The sequence below is a fragment of the Netta rufina genome (genome assembly GCF_964035555.1).
Source record: "Netta rufina genome assembly, chromosome: 7".
Lineage (NCBI taxonomy): Eukaryota > Metazoa > Chordata > Aves > Anseriformes > Anatidae > Netta > Netta rufina.
The window spans coordinates 15,468,092-15,488,343 of NC_140130.1; the positions used below are offsets into that span (position 1 = coordinate 15,468,092).

General features: G+C 37.2%; 1 protein-coding gene across 4 annotated transcripts in view; it reads right to left on the reverse strand.

Moving 5' to 3' along the window:
- The window catches only part of KAT6B (lysine acetyltransferase 6B), a 106,241-nt gene continuing 85,989 nt past the window's right edge, over positions 1–20,252 (reverse strand). For all 4 annotated transcript variants that reach the window (XM_084290548.1, XM_084290547.1, XM_084290546.1 and 1 more), the window contains 5 exons: positions 10,167–10,398; positions 7,919–8,078; positions 7,022–7,288; positions 5,435–5,738; positions 1–3,465 (listed from right to left, as the gene is read on the reverse strand). In XM_084290548.1, coding sequence (XP_084146674.1) covers positions 980–3,465; positions 5,435–5,738; positions 7,022–7,288; positions 7,919–8,078; positions 10,167–10,398 — 3,449 coding nt within the window. In that variant the 3' untranslated portion in view covers positions 1–979. The remainder of the gene's footprint in view (positions 3,466–5,434; positions 5,739–7,021; positions 7,289–7,918; positions 8,079–10,166; positions 10,399–20,252) is intronic.

Below are 20,252 nucleotides of genomic sequence, written 5' to 3' on the forward strand. Positions count from 1 at the left end.
TAAAATAGCAACTTTACACCAAATTCACTACTTTTTTTTTTTTTTTAAATCCTGCCAAGTATTTGGACATATATGAAAGTGTTTCAAAACTTGACAAATAAACACTGAGATGTCTCAATCAACAAAAACCCAAAACAGTATATATAAAACAGAAAGCTGCCTTTTTCCCTATCCCAGCCCCAAAGAAACTGGTCACCAAAATGGAAGAGAGTCTCAACTTTACACTAAACATACAGCAATAAAACCCTTTGAACTAACCAAAATGTGAATAGCTTTTGCAGCTTTTTTTTTTTTATTATTTTTTACAAGTTTTATAATTAACAAAAATATAGTTCTGTTTTTTTACCCTCAAACTAGGGTAACCTAATCAAGGCAAAAAAATTAAGAAATGGCTTACTGTTAAGCACAACACTTGTACAGTACTACAAAATGCACTGTCACTAACAAAGACATTAGCGGCATGCGGAAGTGTCACCTTCAGAAACAAAATAATACAATAAAAGAACTGCTAAAAGGCATTTACATGTGGGGAAAGGAGAGAGAAAAGCTCAAGATTCAGTACTGTCTGATAGTTTTGGAGTCTATTTATCCACATTTTTAATGGGAGCAGGCACATAAAATGGCTCTGAACCATCAGCTGCTGTGTAATTGCAGTTCATAGAAAGAGTTCTTCCTTTCCAGAAAACTTCAAGCTCAGTGAAATAAACAAAAAAATGGAAAACCACCTAGTTCCCCCCAAAGAAAATAAAAGAAAAGGAAAATCCCACAAATTTAAAGCAAAAAAAGAAAAAAAAAAAAAAAAGAAAAAAGAAAAAAAGAAAAACTTGTATAAGGCTTTCTGCTGCATACAGCTTTTAAATGGTGCCAACAAATGTTTTTGCATTCACACCAATTGCTGGTTTTGAAATCGTACTCTCCAAAAGATATTTGTGCAGATCAATCCAATACGCCAGTTTGGTAGTTTGTCTCTCCAAAGGGCCTACCTTCTCATGTAGGAGCCATTAAGAGACTGTTTAGACATGCCTGTATTCATGTAGCCATGATGCCCTGGAGGGGTGTACATCATGTTACTGTGGGGTGCTGTCTGCATTGGCTGCTGTGCATATGGCTGAGTTCCCATCATCCCCATCTGCATCTGCATAGGGTACTGGGGTGTTTGATTCATATACCCATGATTACTGTGATATCCGCTATTCATCATCGGCTGGGACATACTATAACCATTCATAGCATTAAGGGTATTCATATTCATGTTCACTGAATTGACATTATAAGCTGGGGCTGGCATCAAGTTTACGCTCATGTTCATACCACGCTGCATTGTTAAGGTCCGCGCGGGCCCTTGCATGGCCACAGTCTGTGAAGCACGCCCGTAAATTTGGGGCTGATGAGCTGCTGCAGCAGGTGGTAGAGGTGTGGATTTGGTTCTTACAGAAACATGACCTTTGCTGGCCATTTGAGTCTGCAGTCTTTGGGTGTGGGATATTCCTATATTCGATGAAGTCATATTACGCTGCAAAAGGGGAGGTGGCAAATTCATGGGAGGAGGAGTAAGGTTAGGGGGAGGGGTCATGGTAGCCTGTGCTTGGGGTCCTCCAGGAACAGCATGTGGAGACTGAGAAAGCTGAACAAGCCCTGTATTACTTAAGGGGGTGGACAAAGAGGCACTGTTTGCATAGGAAGTTACAGCAGCTGAATGGCTGTAAGGCAAAGAATGATCCATAAGCGTGTTAGTTAACTGTTGCAGTTTGGCAAGGCTGAAGGTGGCCGATGGCTGAGAGTAATGCCCCGGTCCGAATTCGCTCTGACCCATTCTTTCGTATAAGCCAATGTTGGTATTGCCAGTCTCGGGGATTTCAGTTAACTGCATAGGTGGTGTAAAGTTAGCGGCCATGCTGCACTGAGATAACTGTTGGTTGCTGCTTGGAGGCCTTTCAACAACACAACCTTGGGGAGATTTTACATTACAAGTGGGAGGGGAGCTGATATTTGTTTGTTGCATCATACTGCAGCTTCCATTGATGTTGGACATCTGCTGTGTCACTGCACAACTGCTCTGTGTTAGGTTACTAGATGTAAGGCTACTGTATGAGCAACTGTTTTGTGAAGAGTTGTTTCCGCAGATACTACTACCCATTGTAGAATCATAACTGCTTGGGTTTTCATAATTTTCTGTTGTACTCTCAATGCTTCCTAAATCACTAAACCCACTATCCACAACTTGTTGCGAATGATCAGAAACTGAGGGAACATCCATCATTGGACTGGTCTCCATGTTCTGTAGAGACGGCACAGAAATGGCACTTTGATCTGGGCTGATCTGAGCGTAGTTGTTCTCTAATGGAGCAACATTTGGACTATTAACAGAACGAACTGACTGGCTGGGATGAGAGTGCACAGAGGAAACAGGGCTACTGTGGTCAGACTGCTGACAATCATCCAGCGCGGTCATCTGGGGGCTTTGGTCGGTATGGGCATAGTTTTGCAAACTTCTACAGGCCTCTTGAGTCTCTGCACAATCCTGAAATGTATCTTCATGTTCACTTGCTTCTTGGGTTAGAGACTGTACTGCTTGAACAGTCTCAGAATCTATCTCCATGGTCTCAGTACTCTCTCCCTTGAAATCGGAATGTAATTCTTCATCAGCTTTTTGGTCCTGGTTGTTATCTGCATGATCATCATCAGATTCCGGCACTGGATCTGAATCTGTAGTTACTTCTTTCTGGTCACTTTCACACTCATCAGCTGCAAGGTCAACACTACAGTTCATTAAGTCCTCCTGATTTGAATTACCAGTTTGAACATTTACGTCTAAAAAAGACTGTTGTGTTTCCAGCATTTCTTTGAAAGCTTCGCCAGGCAAATCCTCCTTCTCCACTTCTGCTGAACCCATGTGGCTATCGTCCTCATCATCTGCATCATGATCCTCATTGTGAGAAGGTTCTTCATCATCCTCTTCTTCTTCCTCATGATCATCCAAGTGCACGGACTCTTCTTTTTGCAGAAAAGCCTCATCTGGCTTGTCTTTTTCTTCATCTTTTGAATCGATTCCATTTTCTTCTATATTCCTTTCTTCTTCCCCAGCTTTCACCGTATCATTTTCTTGTTTTTCAAAAGGTTCACTGGATGGATGCAGAGATTCAGGCTCTACCTCTTTTACCTTATCATCTGTTGGTGGTAATCCTTCAGCAGGCTCTTTAATCTCTTCCTCCGTAACAGCAGGAACTGGGCAGGGCTTATCTTCAGCTACTTCCTTCTGCTCCTCTACCAGCACCTGATAGTCAGGCTCCATAGGAGTCTCAGGTGGAGTGTATAAATTAAGCTTAAAGCCAGGTTTTCTTTCTTTGTTTTGCCTCCATTTAGATGGACCACGCTTAACTCCTTTAGGCCAACCCTGCTTACTCTTTAAAGGTTCAAGATTGTCTTTAGTGCTTTCTTCCAACACAGCTACATCGTCTGTATTATCTTTGGGAGGCAACAGAGACAAAAGAAACATCTTAGCTTGCACAGACTAATGAATCAATACTTTCAAACATAAACCCAAAGTAATTTATGAACTCAAAATGCATTAAGAAACTCTGGAATGAGAGTTATAAACAGATTTTATACCACAAAAGAAATACATAATAAGCACAGCTCAAACACACTTACACAGATATGTAAAGTGCCTCTTGATTGGTGGCCTTTTAACAGTGACCATTGGAACCACCATTTATACACTAAAAGAACCCTAGAGATTTAAATCACACCACATGTAAACTAAACTAAACATATCATCCAAGGATGTGATTATTAGCCTTTATTTTTAGAATAAGAACTCTGTGGTCACTTTATATAGACATGAAGCTAATGTGTTTTGGGTTTTTGTTTTTTGTTTTGTTTTGACAGCAGGAATGTGAGAGTCTGGAGTCACCTTTTTGACCATACTGGAGGACAGGGGAGGACAGGCTAGAGTAAGCATCTAATCATGCCTTAGTGCCAACACTGCAAAGAGGTGGTTCATTCAAAAGTATCTTCTCAGGGGCAGCATATCATGGCACAACTCATAACACATGACAAAAGCTAAAAGATAATTGAAATTAAACATATAGCACATCAGAACACTAAATTAATCCACTGTCTATTAAAAAAACCTCTCCAAACAATCACTCTTCTATTCTTTCTCCCTATGTACCACTTACATATATACCAGAAAAAGGTGTGAATTCTCAAGATACAACATGCTGCACTTGGGAGTGTGAAGGCTTCAGTGATACTCTTTGGCTGATTTCTGCCTCTCACTGTAGTGCTAGAACACTACTACAGTCAATTAATGCGATGACATGGTCCATGGACAAATACACAATATCAGTTTCATTAGCAAAGTACAAATCTGGTCACTGGGACATAGCTAGAACACTGAATTTGCTACTACTAGTTTAATCAAGTCCTGCTAAGAAGCATGAAAAAGCAGTAATATTCTAATGTATCTGCGGACTGGTTTGTAACAGCATCAACACTCATAAGCATGGCTGTTCTAGTTGCACAAAAGCTGTTTTAAAATAGAAATTAGTGGATGACCCCTCAAACTGAGGATCACAAAGATTAAACCTTCCATGTAATTACAAAAACATGGAAGTAGTACCCATTGGCTTCTTAAAGAAAATATGTAGCACTAAGAATCCAGTCATTCATTCTGGAATTAAAACTTACAAATGTAATTTGACAGCCAGGAGGTCAAGGTATGAGCATACATTTAGAATAGCTCATTAGTAGTTTCACTAGCCATCCATTAGCTTTTCTGCCAGGAAATATATTTGAAATCAAACTAAATAAGCAGTTAAAACCATCTCTTTTGAGGGGATAAAAACAGGTACCACAGTGCTGAATGCAGATGAGGACATACTGTTCCCCAGAAACTACAGACATTTCATTGAATTACCAGCAATGTTGAACAGAAAGATATTTCTGTAATCTAGATCTTCCTTTTTGCTTGTATCTTTTACCAAGATACAAAAACAAGATTAGATAACATTCCAAAGATACTCTTGCTCTGTGGAGTATGAAGTGCCCTGTTGCAGGGACAGCAAAGTTATTTTTGGCAACATGGCATGGACTCCAGTGTTTCAGACTGGAAAACTTTTTTTCTGAACAAAAAATATTATAGCATTAATACTTCTGGGATAGAGGAAAAAAAAAAAGCAAACAACAGAAACAAAACAAAACAAATAAACAAAAAAATGAAGTCACCACCAAATTCTAATAAAGGCTCCAGTAGCACCTCTAAGCAAAAATCAAAAATCATTTCAATAAGATTTTAAAGAGATCAAAAATAAGATCAAAATAGCCAAACAGAACTTTTTTTATAACTTTCCTATTTATGACAAGAATAACATTTCCTTTGAAACCCATATGACAAATTAATTTTGTTAAGATAAGAACATTTTCAGCTTACTTGTACAGTTGTCATCACTCCTGTAACAACGAATGTCTTTCTCCTCCTTGTTCTGCTCTTCCTCCTCCTCCTGTTTCTGCTGCCCAGGCTGATATTCAAAAGTTTTTCTAATTACAGGCTTCAAGTCATCATCTTCCCCATCCATCTCACAGGTAGGTTCTAGCTGTGGCATGGGACGTTCCTCATCTGAGTTATCAAATGGCTCATTCAACACCTCTGTTGTTTCAGAAATTGTCTCTGTTGTAACACTGCTATTAATCCTTCTGCGTTTACGGCCTCTTTTCTTTTTCAGTAGGAAAGGTCTCTGAAAAATAATTCCACAAATATAACTCTTCCTACAGTCCTGTTTTGTCAGTTGACTCGGTGCAGTAGTAAATACATTTATGTTAAGTGAGTTCACATTAATCATTTTACTCATGCCAAAATACCTTACATGGTATCAAATGCACACGTAGATCAACTCCATGGGTAAAATGTCTAAAGTATACACAGTTAAAACAGATATGCATTTATCCATACACACAAACCCTTCTGTAGGTGAAAAATGAGGACTGTAAGTTTCTTCATACAACAGTGATTTCTACATTCTACTTCTGTTAAATGACATTCATAGCAGTACTAAGTAAATTGTATTTACCAGATTTTCCATTGTAGATTTAGAATCCAAGAACATTCACAAGTATCAGATTTTTTTCCTATACTTGTTTTCTATTTTACAGTAAATAAATAAATAAAAAACATATATTAAAAAAAGTAAAAGCAAAGGAAATGCACCTCAAGCTTTACATTGGTCTTACCAGTACATTAAAGAATCCCACAGTTAACTGCTATAAAAAAAAACAGTTACTTACATTTTTTATTTCTATTGCTATGCATTTATATTTCTCAGAGATTCATAGTTTCTTTGAAGTCTGTTAATTTAAAATAAAAACAAAGAGACACTCCTGTTCCCTAATTCTCACCAAAGACACCTAAACACGTGCTAAATCATGTGTTTTAAAATTTTTGGGTGCTTATTTCAGTAATTTAAGCCATTCAAACAGTTAACATCTCAACAAAATTCAGGACTATGTAAACACTTCAGCAAGCAGAAAATAACATTTAAATTTCTTTGAGATTAGAAGAATATGGGTTAAAACATAACTGCCTTTTTGTTTGGAAAAAAAGTACTCCCCTTACAGATTTCCTGTATTAATGAACTACAAGAATACAAGCCCCTCAAGTTGGAGTCCATCTTAAAATGAAAAAGGGAAAAAGGAAAAACCATTGAAATAGTGAATCAATACCAATGCCCAACAGCAGATGGCAGTCACTAGTTTAAAAATAAACACGAAATTCTGATTTCTTTGGTGGCACCCATGTTTTTACATGTGACAGATTTATAAGATAAAGAAAAAAATCAAAAAGATAAGAAGTTGAATGGAAGGGAAGAAAACAAATACAGGAAGCATTCAGTGCTCTAACGATAGAGAAAAGAACTAAAACAGTCTAATAAATACTTCTAAACAAACTAGACTGTTATTGTGATGATAATGCTTTGATTGAAATCAGAGTTAAATGACAAAACCAAATCACTGAATAACACACCTTTCTTTTTATGGCCAGAGACTGTGGCTTTGTCAGCCGGGGAGGCGAACTCTGCTGATTCTCATCCCCGCCATCCTCCTCGCTGCTCTCCTTAGATTGCTCTGTGGATTGCCCTCGTTCCCCCACCACTGCCACACTTTCTGGAGATCGCAAATATTTATTTTTAGATTGTACTTTTGCAGGTGATTGCCTACTATTAGTTCTTGTGGAGAATATTTCTTGCTCTTCCTTTTCCCAGCAGCTAGCTTGCTCCATCAGACGCTCAGCCTGAAGGGTTGAGGTTAAAATAACGGGTCACTGAAACAGCATTTACTTAGCCATATCCTTTACGTTCTGCTAAAGAGTTACAATAAGTCAACCCTGATTAGCACTGCTGGCTAACCTAGCAACACCATTTCAGCTGAATCATCTAGTAGGCTCCTTTACAACAGTTAGGATAACAAACCAAAGAAGATTGCATTTCATGGGATATTTAGCACTATTAATGATGCAGCGAATTGATTTAAGTCCTTTAGCACTACATTACATGCCCACTGACATGGATCACTTTGAGCAAGTTCATAACACAAAGAATCGATTGACATTGCAGCCCCTGAGCTCTGCACCAAATTTGATCTGATTACATGCTCCTCGACTACCTCAGGAGTGATAAATACGTCTCCACAACAAGAGATTCACATTTTTAAGTTTTAATATTCATCCCCCCCCCAAAAAAAAAAGTTACCATGTCTGGCTGAGCAGTTTCCAAAACTGTGCATTACAACATAATCAGTATCCTCCATAATTAGGCAGAGGTCAAAATTACAACTGCTCTATTTAAGGTAGCCTACTGTTGAATATTAGGGAATGATGAAATTTAAAAGAAAGGAAATTCAGAAAAGAAGTTGCTGCTATTACCTCCTTTTCTGCTTCTCTCTCTTCTTCAGAAACTGCAGCATTAGAAACTAACAGAGGAGTCCATCTCAAGCTTTCAGGATCTACTTCATTAATACGTGGATTTGCTTTCAGTTTCTCCATATGACTTGAAATCAGCTTTTCCCTTCTAATAATTACAAATCTACAATCCAATAAACAGTATTTTATTTTAGAAAGTGATCATGTAAAACAGTTTTCCTACAGATTAAATCCTTTTGCACAATAACCTGTGAAAATAAACTGGTAAAGCAACAGATGAATCAAACTAAAAATAGCAGCTAATGTACACAGATAACACACACTGCTGACTGTTTTCTAAGAAAAGTAAGGAAACAACAGCTGATGAAAGAAAAACTCAACACTAAACATCACTAGGGAAGAAAGTTAAGCTATTACAGTAAACCAGTCTAAATACATGCAGTAGGTTTAGTGTAGGCTCTAACACTCTGCCAGAGCAGTTTCCAATTTTAATATGACATACAAATAAAAACAGAAAACACTGTGAATCATGAAGCAAAGAATAAGAAACTTGTTAATACTGTAACTGAAGATGGCAGCTAACTGGACAAGAAAACAAGTTATAAACACAGGTCTTCTAACAAAACATAAAAATGTACCTCAGTCTTATGCTGATGCAGTAGAAAACAGCTTCCTAATTATTATGAAGTAGCATATCAAATGTAGACAAAGACTAACATAATAGCAGTATGCTAGCACATACCCCGCTGAAGTATCCTGTTATAAAGTAAATAACTATAAAAGTTTAAACTTCTTTTAAGCAAGGATTTTGAAGGCATCAAGTGACTACATTACTTTCCACCAAGAGAACACTGAAAAAAAATCAAATCCAGATGAACATTTTTTTGCAGAACTGTGACAAACCTCTATCTCACTAATGTAAGAACAATTAATTAAATGTAGGAAATAATAAGGAGCCATACCTGACTCCCAAGGTAAATGTCTGGACAGGCATTTCCAAGATGTGATTTATTTTCCTGGCTCAGCCACTGACCTGGATACCTTTAGCCAGGTCAGTTCATGTCCCTGTCTAAGCTTTACTACATGTGGAAAAAAAAAATTAACTGACTGTGTTTATAAAGTAATTTGAATTCTGTAGATGAAAAAGCATGATTTCTAACTGGATGTCAGTATTCAAAGCCTATAGTAATTTGTGAAAGGGCACAAGTTTCACAATAGTAATTAATACACATTTATTTATCTCGTAAAATAAATCCCATCAGATTGCCTACAAATAAGCACCCCAGAAAATTAAGGTTTTAATCTAATGACAGACTTCTAAATCACTCTCATAACATCATCCTGTAGGCCAATCTCCTTTTTGAATACTTGCATTCTTACCAGTTCAAAACTTACTAGTTTTGAATACTAGTACTGGTGCACATAAAAGTTACTGAAGCTGAGCTAATCTGTGATCTTCATTTTATTTCTTGGCACCTCATTGTTTGCAAGGCAATTTCACTTAATTATGTTTCCATGATTGGACTATCTAGAAAGAATTAAGGTCTTGAGAAACAGAAATACCATTGAAAATCATTTAAGGCATTTTATACAAAAAAATAAAAATTAAAATTAAAAAATGCAATACATAAAATCATGCAGCATTTAAAACAGCAATCAAGATCATTCAGAAAGATGACATTTACAAAATAGGAACTCACCTTCTTAGTGCATTAACTTTCAATATTGATCATAGCATTAAATATAAACTCTTTAAAAAAAAAGTTTGTATTTCCAGTACCTTGGGCAGGACTTCATGAAGAGCTGACCCAATGCTATGACTTTTGTGAAATTCAATAATGACTGAAAAACGGGTTTTGTAGAGAGAGGCTACCAACCTACAAAACCAAATCTTTTCCTCATTGGTATTTAAAGCAAGATATTTGCAAAACAACAGTCGGGAACTGTACTTACAGATTATGATACTGAATGAAACTAAATTCTTCACTGAAAACGTTTCAAGCTCACAACACCCTTCTAACAACCATTAACATGAAAGAGGATCCAAAAAACACCATTTGGTTACGGAACAGAAAGTCTTTATGCAGGACCCCATTAAAATGATCCAACCTTACTGACTTCTTCAGTAAGATTGTTACTCATTTTTAAGTCAGAATTTCACATGGGCATTTTTTATATCACATGTTTTGTACACAGACAAAGTAAGTATTTTGTCTCATCATTTTTTACAATTTGTGTTAGATTCACTGACCTATCTTCTCTTTTATCTATCATGCTATGCTGCTGCAGGGTTGTGGCAATATCATGTGGACACATTCCCGTAGCTCGACTCATTCCTTTGATGCTGATTTGTTTTTCATGGTGGCAGTTAAGGTATTCTAAAATTACACTTTTCCAGTAAGCCAAGTATGAGAGACGACCCAGATCAGACAACGGCTTTTCAGGGGATCCTGCTTGACCCTCTCTTCTAGAAAGTAAATAGCCTAGAATGAAAAGAAACAAAATATCTTACTAAGAGAACATAACTAAAGAATTTAAACTACCCTTTAAGAAAGCTGAAATTAATAGAGAGCTCAGTATAACTGATTACGTTATTGGCAACACGTGCAATTAAATAAATCCTATCCACAAAAGAGATTGTTTTTCATAATTATAATGACATTTAAAAAGATTAAGTTCTTTTAAGAGATTCACACATTACATTATGAGAATCAAACAAAAGCCCCTTTTTAATCATAAGGCAAGGAGGAAAGAAAGCCAACACATTTCAGCAGGTCTCATCATACATGTTTTCATTTAGAACTACAGGTGTCTGGCCTTTTGAGAAACTTTTATATCACTGAAGCCAAAAAATTTCAGAAGAATCTCAGCAGAAACTGACATGGGTAGCACCAGCTAGGTCAGTTTCCTTCATGAAGCCTCAAGTGACATAAGTTTTTGATTAAACAGTTATTGCATTTAAGCGACATATAATACACAAGTTGAATTACTAGAATTACTTAGAAGTAATAAAAAAAAAACCTCCCTTAATTCATGTTCAAGAGCATTCACATAATTCCAGTTTTCAGTCTTCACAACTACCTTGTCAGCTATTACATAATATTCATTTTCCTATATATAGTATACATCCTCATTTTAGATTCTATACACATAATATGTCATTTTCAACTGTCTTCAGCTTCAAGAAGCTTTTACAATTCAAAGTAGAATACACCTGCTTGGAGATAACAGAAGAACTCTGGTATTTGCCACCATTAAAATTAATTCAGGACAAAGAAGAAAATAACACAATTAATAAAAGGTATCCTTCTAGAGTACTTTATCTCTCCATGGTAATATTCTGCACTGTGCCATTACAAACGCTACCTAAATATGGGTCTTAAGAAAACCAGGCTTAGAAACTGCTTTTTCCACCATAAGCTAGGACATGACACTTTCGGAATTACATTACTACAAGTCACCTGGAGTCCACTAACATACATGGTTTTCATTTACCAATATTCTTCTGAAATAATTTACTTAAAAAAGTTGGAATCCTTCCTTTAATTGTTAAAAGATTGCTTTAAACATACCCAACACACCCATGTCATATTTGTTACGCAAATCCTCGTGACTGTTTCCCCACAAAGTTTCTCATAACCAACTTCACTACAAATTTAAAACATACGATTAACACCCAGCTGGGTGAAGCAGTGTCTGTTTCCATGTTTTGCTGCATGTTCTAATATATACACATTGTACACATATGCACACACATTTATATATGCATGTATACACATACATTTATTTATAGCTAAAAATAAAACACACACATCTATTTTCACTCAGCCTGAAACAAGTGTCTTCACTTTTGGGGGAACAACACAAAAGGTCCGCTACAGAATTTGGAATACACATGTTGAGTGGCCATCGTAGTCTAACCTCCAGTTTGCATAAAGATGTTTAAACAGAGAAGCAATTATAGCACTACTTTCCAAGTGATCACTGGCAACATGCAAACTGAAATACATAGCATCACGTTCATATCCATTAGCGTGACTTACAATAAGATGCTAGCACTTCAAGAGGAATGCCATCCCACACCTGCCTACTTCTACATAGGCACATAGAAGCCTGCATAAAGCCTGCCAATATCTGCAAGGTACTACTGGAAATTCAGCAAGTTAATTTATTCTGTCTTACAGAAGAAACACTACCTTGGACCTCAAAAAATGGAAGGTACTTCAACATTTCAAGTGGCAGCATATGAAAACTTTGCAGTTGGATGATGCATCTTAGTACTGTCACTGTTGTTGACAAGAGCTTTCACGTTCAAAAACAGATTGCATCTTGACTAGTCTGAAGAATTGTTGTTTTACTTCCAAATGCACAAAAGGAGACCTAGACTTTATGTATATCCCACTCTGTATAATTGTGTAAAGAGTTTTACTTGTACCAATTTTGGATCATCTTGTTTACAACTTAGAAACACAAGTTCTATACCAAGACGTTGTTGCCTACAGAAAAAGATGCAGCAGTACAAGTCGTGACAGGAGTCTCAATAAAGAAAAAGACAGGGAAAAGTACCTAGATTTTAAAAGAATTCCATGAATAGAACTTAAAGTTGACTTCAAGTAACTATACAGTTTAAACTACCAACTTGACATTCAAGACAATTTCGGCACTAATAGCAAGTATCTGTAAGCTTCCCCTGTTTCCATTTTTCTCATAAATAAAATGGCTGTAACTACACTTCCTTGATAAACACCTAAGACTGAAGAAACCACTACCAAGAGTTTAGCTTTATTAATTAGGCGACTGCAAATAGCTTTAGAGCTTTACTAATATACCCTTGCACATCTGATCCTTCCAGTGGTTAGGGACTTGGAGATTAGCTCTCAATGGTCATTTTGACATATTCTGCATCAAAGTATTAAAACTTATCCTACATGGCAATAACATGCATTGGTACTTTTCCTTCTACCTTCCTAACAATACAACATACACTTAACCAAGATACAGATATTCTGTAGAATCAGAAATATAGACCTGAGCTAACAGTCTTAGCTATGTGTAACAGGCACTGAAGGAAAGTTTCTCTTTTAAGATTCTGTGAATTGAATGACATCTATTAAATTAAACTTACCAAAGAGACGCCAAATAATTGATCTAAGTTGCAGGTAAATAAAAAACAATGATCTTGATAGCTCGTGTATCTATCCTGAAGCATCTGAAATGAGTACAATACGTCCCTGTTAAACACATACCCCCAGCGTCATTGTGTCTACCTAATCTTAATAATGGATAGCCTCAAAGTGAAAACCTGAAAAAACTCTCAAACCGTAACACCTGACTTGCAACTACGAACAATGGCAACATTCAGAGGACAAAATATGGCTCCTCCCCATCACCCACTGGTAAAGAAGTCAGACTGTACGCTAAAAAAAATAAAAATAATAATTTTAAGACTTAACCTAGTAAAACAGAATTGTCTGTCTCATCATCTGGGCATGTAAATGATGGTATAAAAAAACTTAAAAGACAAAAAAATATCAATGATTTTTATTTCTTGTACTATCTCAACCTTCAGAGTGAAGCAACATGCCACATGCCATTAAAGACTTTGATTTTTGTCACACAACCTCCCCAGAGCCACTAAGGTTTCATCTTATTCAGTATTTAAAACAATTAGAAGAAATTATGTCTGAGAAAGGAAAAAATAGTGTAAGATACATATATTTTATGCCTTCACCACAAATTTAGGAGGCAGTTCGACATTAAAAAGTATACAGTTGAAGAAATTAACGTGAGCAGTTATCTTGTACTTTGAATCTGCAGCATTCCTAATATGCAGCTCCTCTAAGTAATTAGCTACCACAGTTTACAACACAGTTACATAAAAAAGTAACATTAATACATCTGTGCAAGCCTCCAAAAACCTGTAGCCAGTTACTACTTCTGTTACAATCACTACTGTCTCTGTAACAGATAAAACAGTGTGGGATTAGAGGCCCAACTTGATAGTACCTTGTTCCAACAGTGGCCAACAGGAAAAAAACAAACAACAAAAACACATGGGACAGACTAAAATAGGCAACCATCTTGTGAAATCCACAGAGAAAGTTTTTATCTGTCCCAACAAATCAAACTCACCAGATCTACATGTATATCATCACCCTCATGCTTCTCGATACCTTTTAAGATCTTGGTAAGATCTGTTAAGTACCACTGTCTTTTGCAAACAGCGGAGTCCAGCTTCCTCTTCCATCCCCTGCATTTGCCTGTGTGCTCACTAGTACTGTTCTTTAGTGTAGTTTCGACTTATCTGCTTGATACAGACATAATGCGAACTGACTTGTTTCTCTCTAACTGAGAAACTGGGGTCACATTAGCCCCTTTCAGTCCTGCAGCACTGAGGTAAGCAGTTTTAGGTGCACCTTGGGTTACAAACTGCCATGAGCTGCTATTTCATTATGAAGTCCCTTTTAGTTCCACATCCTTCTTACCCTGCCAAACACACTTCTAATATTCACCCCCTTAGCTTTCTGATAAAAAGTCTAACTTAATCCTTAAGCAGTAGCCACTCCATGCTTTTAAATCAGGAGGACACCATTTCACTTAAGACAGTTGAATTAAACTTTATTATCTATTGAAGAACTATAGACCTGTCCTTTTGCTTTTGACGTGGCAGCCAATGCAGGCATGCTCTCAAAGGTGAAAGGACACAGAGATGCACATTACATAGAAGCCAGAAGCACAGGAAGAAGCTGCAAATAAAGACACTAAATGAGTGAATTGGTATACTGAGGGAGACCAAGTGACAGAAGGATGTCAAATGAGGTTTGAAGATGTTTTAAGGACCATCAGCAATTTCTGTGTTCTCTACACATGCCTTATATTCTACAGCAATGAAAAAAAATCAATTTATTTAATTTCTGAGGGCTGCATTTCATTTCTGAGGGCTGCATTTCATTTCAGAAATGAAAAGTTTTGCAAAAAAGAGATCTAGCTATAAAGACATTCAGTTTCTTTGAGTGTGTTTGAGACTCACCACAATCATTATAAAGTCATTAGGTTTTCAAATAAGTTAAGTAATGTAACTTGAATCAAGTAAACCACAGAACAGAAATTCCAGTCTTGTCCTCCCTTCCCTTCATCCCACCATTTGCCACCTGGATGTATGAGACTGAATTACGCATTTGTGCATGCAGGAGAAGAGCAAGGCCATACAGTGGCTCAGTTATGCACAGAAGTAGCTAAAATGTGGTACATGTAATACACAGGATTGAATGAACACTTCATTAGTGGTTTCCTATTCACCTGAGAATTAAGTGAGCTTAGCTAACATTAAGGTTTTGAACATGTATTTTTGATGTAATTGTATTTAATATTTCCGTTTTTAGAAAACTTTATATACTGGAAAGATTCTACAAAGGCTGCATTTTACAGTAAATACAGAGATGACTTTGTTTGGCTTAAGAGTAAGCAGTAGTCTATTGGTTAGCATCTACACTTCAGAGAATTAAGAATTGCAGCAGAGTATTTATTAAGGAGGTGAAACGGAGGGCTACATTTGGCTTATAAAGAACATGTTATTAATCCTCTTTTTACGAAGGTATCACAACATCTTTCACAATCTCCAGCAGGCAATATAATTGTGCATTTTGTTGAAAATTCACCATACAACCAGAACACAATCCACCCAGAGCATCCTGCGGATGGTTTTTCAATGCAAAGTACTCAGGAAGATGCCACCAGCTGAACCTCTATTATCACTCCTTGTGTTCTACTACCCATGCGTTTTTGACAGATCAACCTCCCCATGCATGCCACACACAATGGACTGTGGGCTTTGTGCCAAATTAACACAACACTTCCTCCACTCATGTAATTTCACAGCTTACAGGTAGGCTGGTTCTTTCAGGCCAGTGCCACAGGGGTACTTAACTTCTGTGAGAACATCACACGTGATATTTAACTACTGTTCTGAAAATACCTTCTTTGCGTATGGTGATCCAAAAGTCATCACTACATTACAATGCGGATTTCTTTTTAATGCCTCTATGAAGTTGGATTGTCATCAAATTTCCTTCCACGTTACAGACTTACACAAATAGCCCCCAATCCCCCACCCCTAAGTTAAAAGCAGCTCTGCATTTTTCCAAGACATTACCTACACTAATACTATATTGTGGATTATACACTTAAGGTATATTCAGATAATTTTAAATATGTCATATTCCATGAAGTGACACTTGGGAAAATACATAAAATTTCTTATGAATATAAGCACAATAAGCACTTATGAGATGACAAATTTAAGTATTTAGATTCCATTTGGTTTTATAGTGAGTTTCTAAAAGAATAGAAGATACCAACCAAAAACCTTTGGGCCAGGGTTTTCTCTCAATATACAGCTGACAAAGAGAACTGGGTCACATGGCAGGGACAGACACACACACAACACAAGGAGTGTTTTAAGTAATTTTGTTTTTCCCTCGTATTTTCCCCACCACAAAACCTTCCATCCTTAATAGCAAAGCCAGCATATAAACCATCATAAAAAACACAATAGTAAAAGAGCCTACTTTGCTTGACTAGTTTTTAGCTAGCTCTCCAGTGTCGTTTTTTCCAGCTCACACTGGAAGACTTCTCATATGCATGAGTGACAAGTAATAAAACTACTGAAAATATTGCCTTTTTTGTTTGTTTGTTTTGCTTGTTTGCTTGTTTTAAGGAAGTCTTCAGCAGACATAGACAGAATGAGCAAAAATGAGTCTGAATGGGAAATAGAGTATTGAATCTCCTTCTGTACCTGGACGAGGACCTACAAACTGAGGTTCCTATCCCCCATGCTACTAGCAACAAACTCATGTATTTGTTTTTCACTTATGCAGGTTAAAAATTAAATGATCTTCAGAACAGACCATAAGGGTAGGGATTCATGTGTTCTGCATTTTAGCTAAGATGGACTTTTTGTTTGGTTAAAAAAAAAAAAAAAAAAAGCTGGAAATAATAGTTTACATTGAAAAACTAAACAATTTTTTTTGAGTCTTCTCCCTTATCTACCAAGTTCTAGGAAATCTATGCTATTAATCTCTGAATTAAAAAATAATTTAAAAAAAAAACACTAGTGAAGAACGTCTTATGTTCTTATAACTGGGCCAGAATATAGCTTACAAAAGATCCTTGATTGAACATTGATTACTAATTAACATCAGCCTGACTGAAAAATCACGTTGACTTTAATATTAGTATTACATGCCCTTATACATCCTTTGTTAAAGGGGAGAAATACCGTTCTCTCAATCTTCCATACAGACTGAGTGTCTTAATTACTTGGAAACAAAAGGACAAACATCTTAAAATCAGGATGTGTTACCGGAGTATTCCAGAGTCCTCCTCTTGAATCATCCTATCTGTTCCAAAAAAAAACCCACTTCATTCAGTTTGTAATTGCAACTTAAATTAAACTTAAAAAAAAAAAAAAAAAAGTCATCTACAGATTAGATTAGTTTGTAGTTTTACAGAAAAGCTGCAATGACATACAGCAAGCATTTCTTTCAAAAACAGAGAAACACTGGTGGTAGTTCAATGAAAGAAAAGCAGAGCTTTGCTGCACTGCAAACACTACAGAGAACTGTTTACATCCTATTTCCTCCCCACACATTCGTAGATTTATTAATAAATAAAACACACAGCCCTCTACTAGGAATAACTCTTGCAGAGCACAAGAACAATACAGAAAATGCAATGTAGCAGAGGAAGGACTCCTAAGAGTCTTTCAGCAGGTAAATTAACCCTAACAGTTCAACCTATTGGACTCCACTAGAAAGGGCAGAGGGCTTAGCAGCTATGAAATACTTGTTCTATTCAGCAGGGTTTCATCAAGACATCTTCCTTTCATACTTTTTAGGCTACCATCTTTCATGTTTCTTCATGAAATACTTGATTGTCATCATGTTGCTTTGCTTCAGAGAGAAAATTTTTTATTGTGATTTTTTACTTCGTTTACATGGAAGAAAAAGACTCTCCACCTTCTGCCGTGCAAAGGATCACAATTTCATGGAAGTAACATTCCATATAATTGCAAATGCATTAATTTATTGGTTCTGTATTAAAATACCCAAACAATACACAACACATCACATCTGAATAATCTTCCAATCAGCTTTAATTCCACAAGTCAGATGGTATTCTTGTAATGTGCGGTAACTGAGCATCAGTGTGGGGAATAAACCAAATGAAGCAAGACCCAAATTCAGTTCTGTTAAGCATGACTTCCAAAATTGTCTTTCACCACTCAAATTTGTCTTACAGCAAAACATGTAAGTCAACTGAAATGGTTGCAAACTTACTCAAGACTTGCCTGCGTAGAGCACCATAAAAACAGGTTACAGCCCACAAAGAGGAATGACATAGCTGAAGAACAACTGCCAGGTTGCCAGTTCTCACAGTCGTAAAACTGCTACTGAGCTGCTACAACATACAGCATGTCATAATAAGGTAAAGTGTCACCAGCCTCAATTTGCTTGAGAGATGTGTCATCTGTATGCACTACTACTCAGCAGTTGAGATGTATATGGCTTAACAGCCTGTGAATCAAGGACAAGACAGACAACAAAGACAGAAACACCACTGCCATCCCAGGGGACGTGCTCGCTCTCTAGCCATGCACTAACGCCACTTCAATCACGTTTGAACAGCTGTTCCCAACTACTGTCAAGGCACGACTAAACCCTGTACTATCCTTCTGAAACTGTTCAGCTGTACTAACAATAGCAACACGCCACTGATCCTATCAATAGGTTTGAATCTTTTGAGAACTAGAAGCACCTTAGCACTTGTTCCATTATTTACACCAAGTAATATAATGATGATATAAATTAATTTATTTCATTCACTGTTGCAGTCGTCCAGACTTGGTCTTTTTTGAAGACACACATAACATTTGGCACATTTCAGTCACTAAGGATGATCTCCCATTTGCCATGATTTCTCAGAGAAGAAAGGGAAAGGTCTGACAATCCTGTCAGCCATACCTCTTGGGTACATCACAGCTGGCCCCATGAATCTGGATTTGTTTTACTTATGCACTCTTTAACTTGACCTTCCTTTACCATGGATGCCACCTCTCTCCACTCCTTAAATTCTGCCACACCTGAGAGCACCACACAGTGCCTACTTGATTCAGCAGCAGGGCCATACTCTCCCTTTACCCTTACTTTGGCTGTCGATATGCTTTTAAGAGCTCTCTTGTTGCTTTCCACATACCTCAGGTGCAATTCCAGCCAAGCTCTGCCTTAATCCCACTCCTGCATATGTAAACAATGGCAATCCCACTTCCAGTTTCCACAGACTTCATTTTAGCTCAGTCAGGATCTCTCCCTGAAGCCTAGCAGGCTTTGTCACACCTGTTATTTTCATGAACATTAGGAGGAGTTATCTACAGTTTGAGGAAACTGACCTTGAAGATCAATGATAGTCAGGTTCTCCTTTGACCTTCACAGCAGCTTCTCACAGGATACCACTTATTAATTCTCTAAACAAGGCAAAATAATGGGCTTTAGCCTATTACTTGCCATCCTCTCTTCCCTCAGGATCTAAAACCCTACTATTTCATGGCCACTATAGCTTAGGCTGTCATGGCAGTTACTTATCTAATCAACTCCTCTTTATTTGTGAGTAGCAGATCCAGCAAAGCATTTACCCTTGCTGGTCCTTCCAACATTTATGACAAAATACTAACTCAAACACACTGCAGAAATCTGGTGGATTGCTTGTATCCTGTTGTGGAGATTGTTTCAACAAGTCCCTTAGAGCCTTCCCCTGACAGATGTCAACCAGTTGCTCAGAAGGTTCATCATCTTCCCTATGTGATTAGGCTTGCAAACACCCACCACAATGTTCTTGCTTGCTGCCCTCTTGAGTGACTTTGAGGTATAAGGCCTCCCTCAACAGGCCTATCACCCAGGCTGTAACAGAGGTCCAAGATCAAGATTTCAGGTCATTCCTTTGTGTAGAGCACAACCTCCCATCAGTGGCTTCCCTGCCTGTGCTTCCCGAAGAGACTGTATCCATTTATTGCACCAGTCCAGTCTTCTCAGATGTTCCAGCTCTGTAAACCCTCTAACCTATATATATAGATATATATGTATGTATATATATCTGAACAACTATGTAAATAACAGATGACAAACAGGTATTTTAACTGATCAGTTGGTCCAGAGTGATTACCTTATCAACAGGAACATCTGGAGCTCAAATACACGTTGCAACTCTATACCAACTGTACAGATTGACTGTATCACAAATTAGAACAATGATACATGCAACTAAATGTTTGGATCAAACCCCT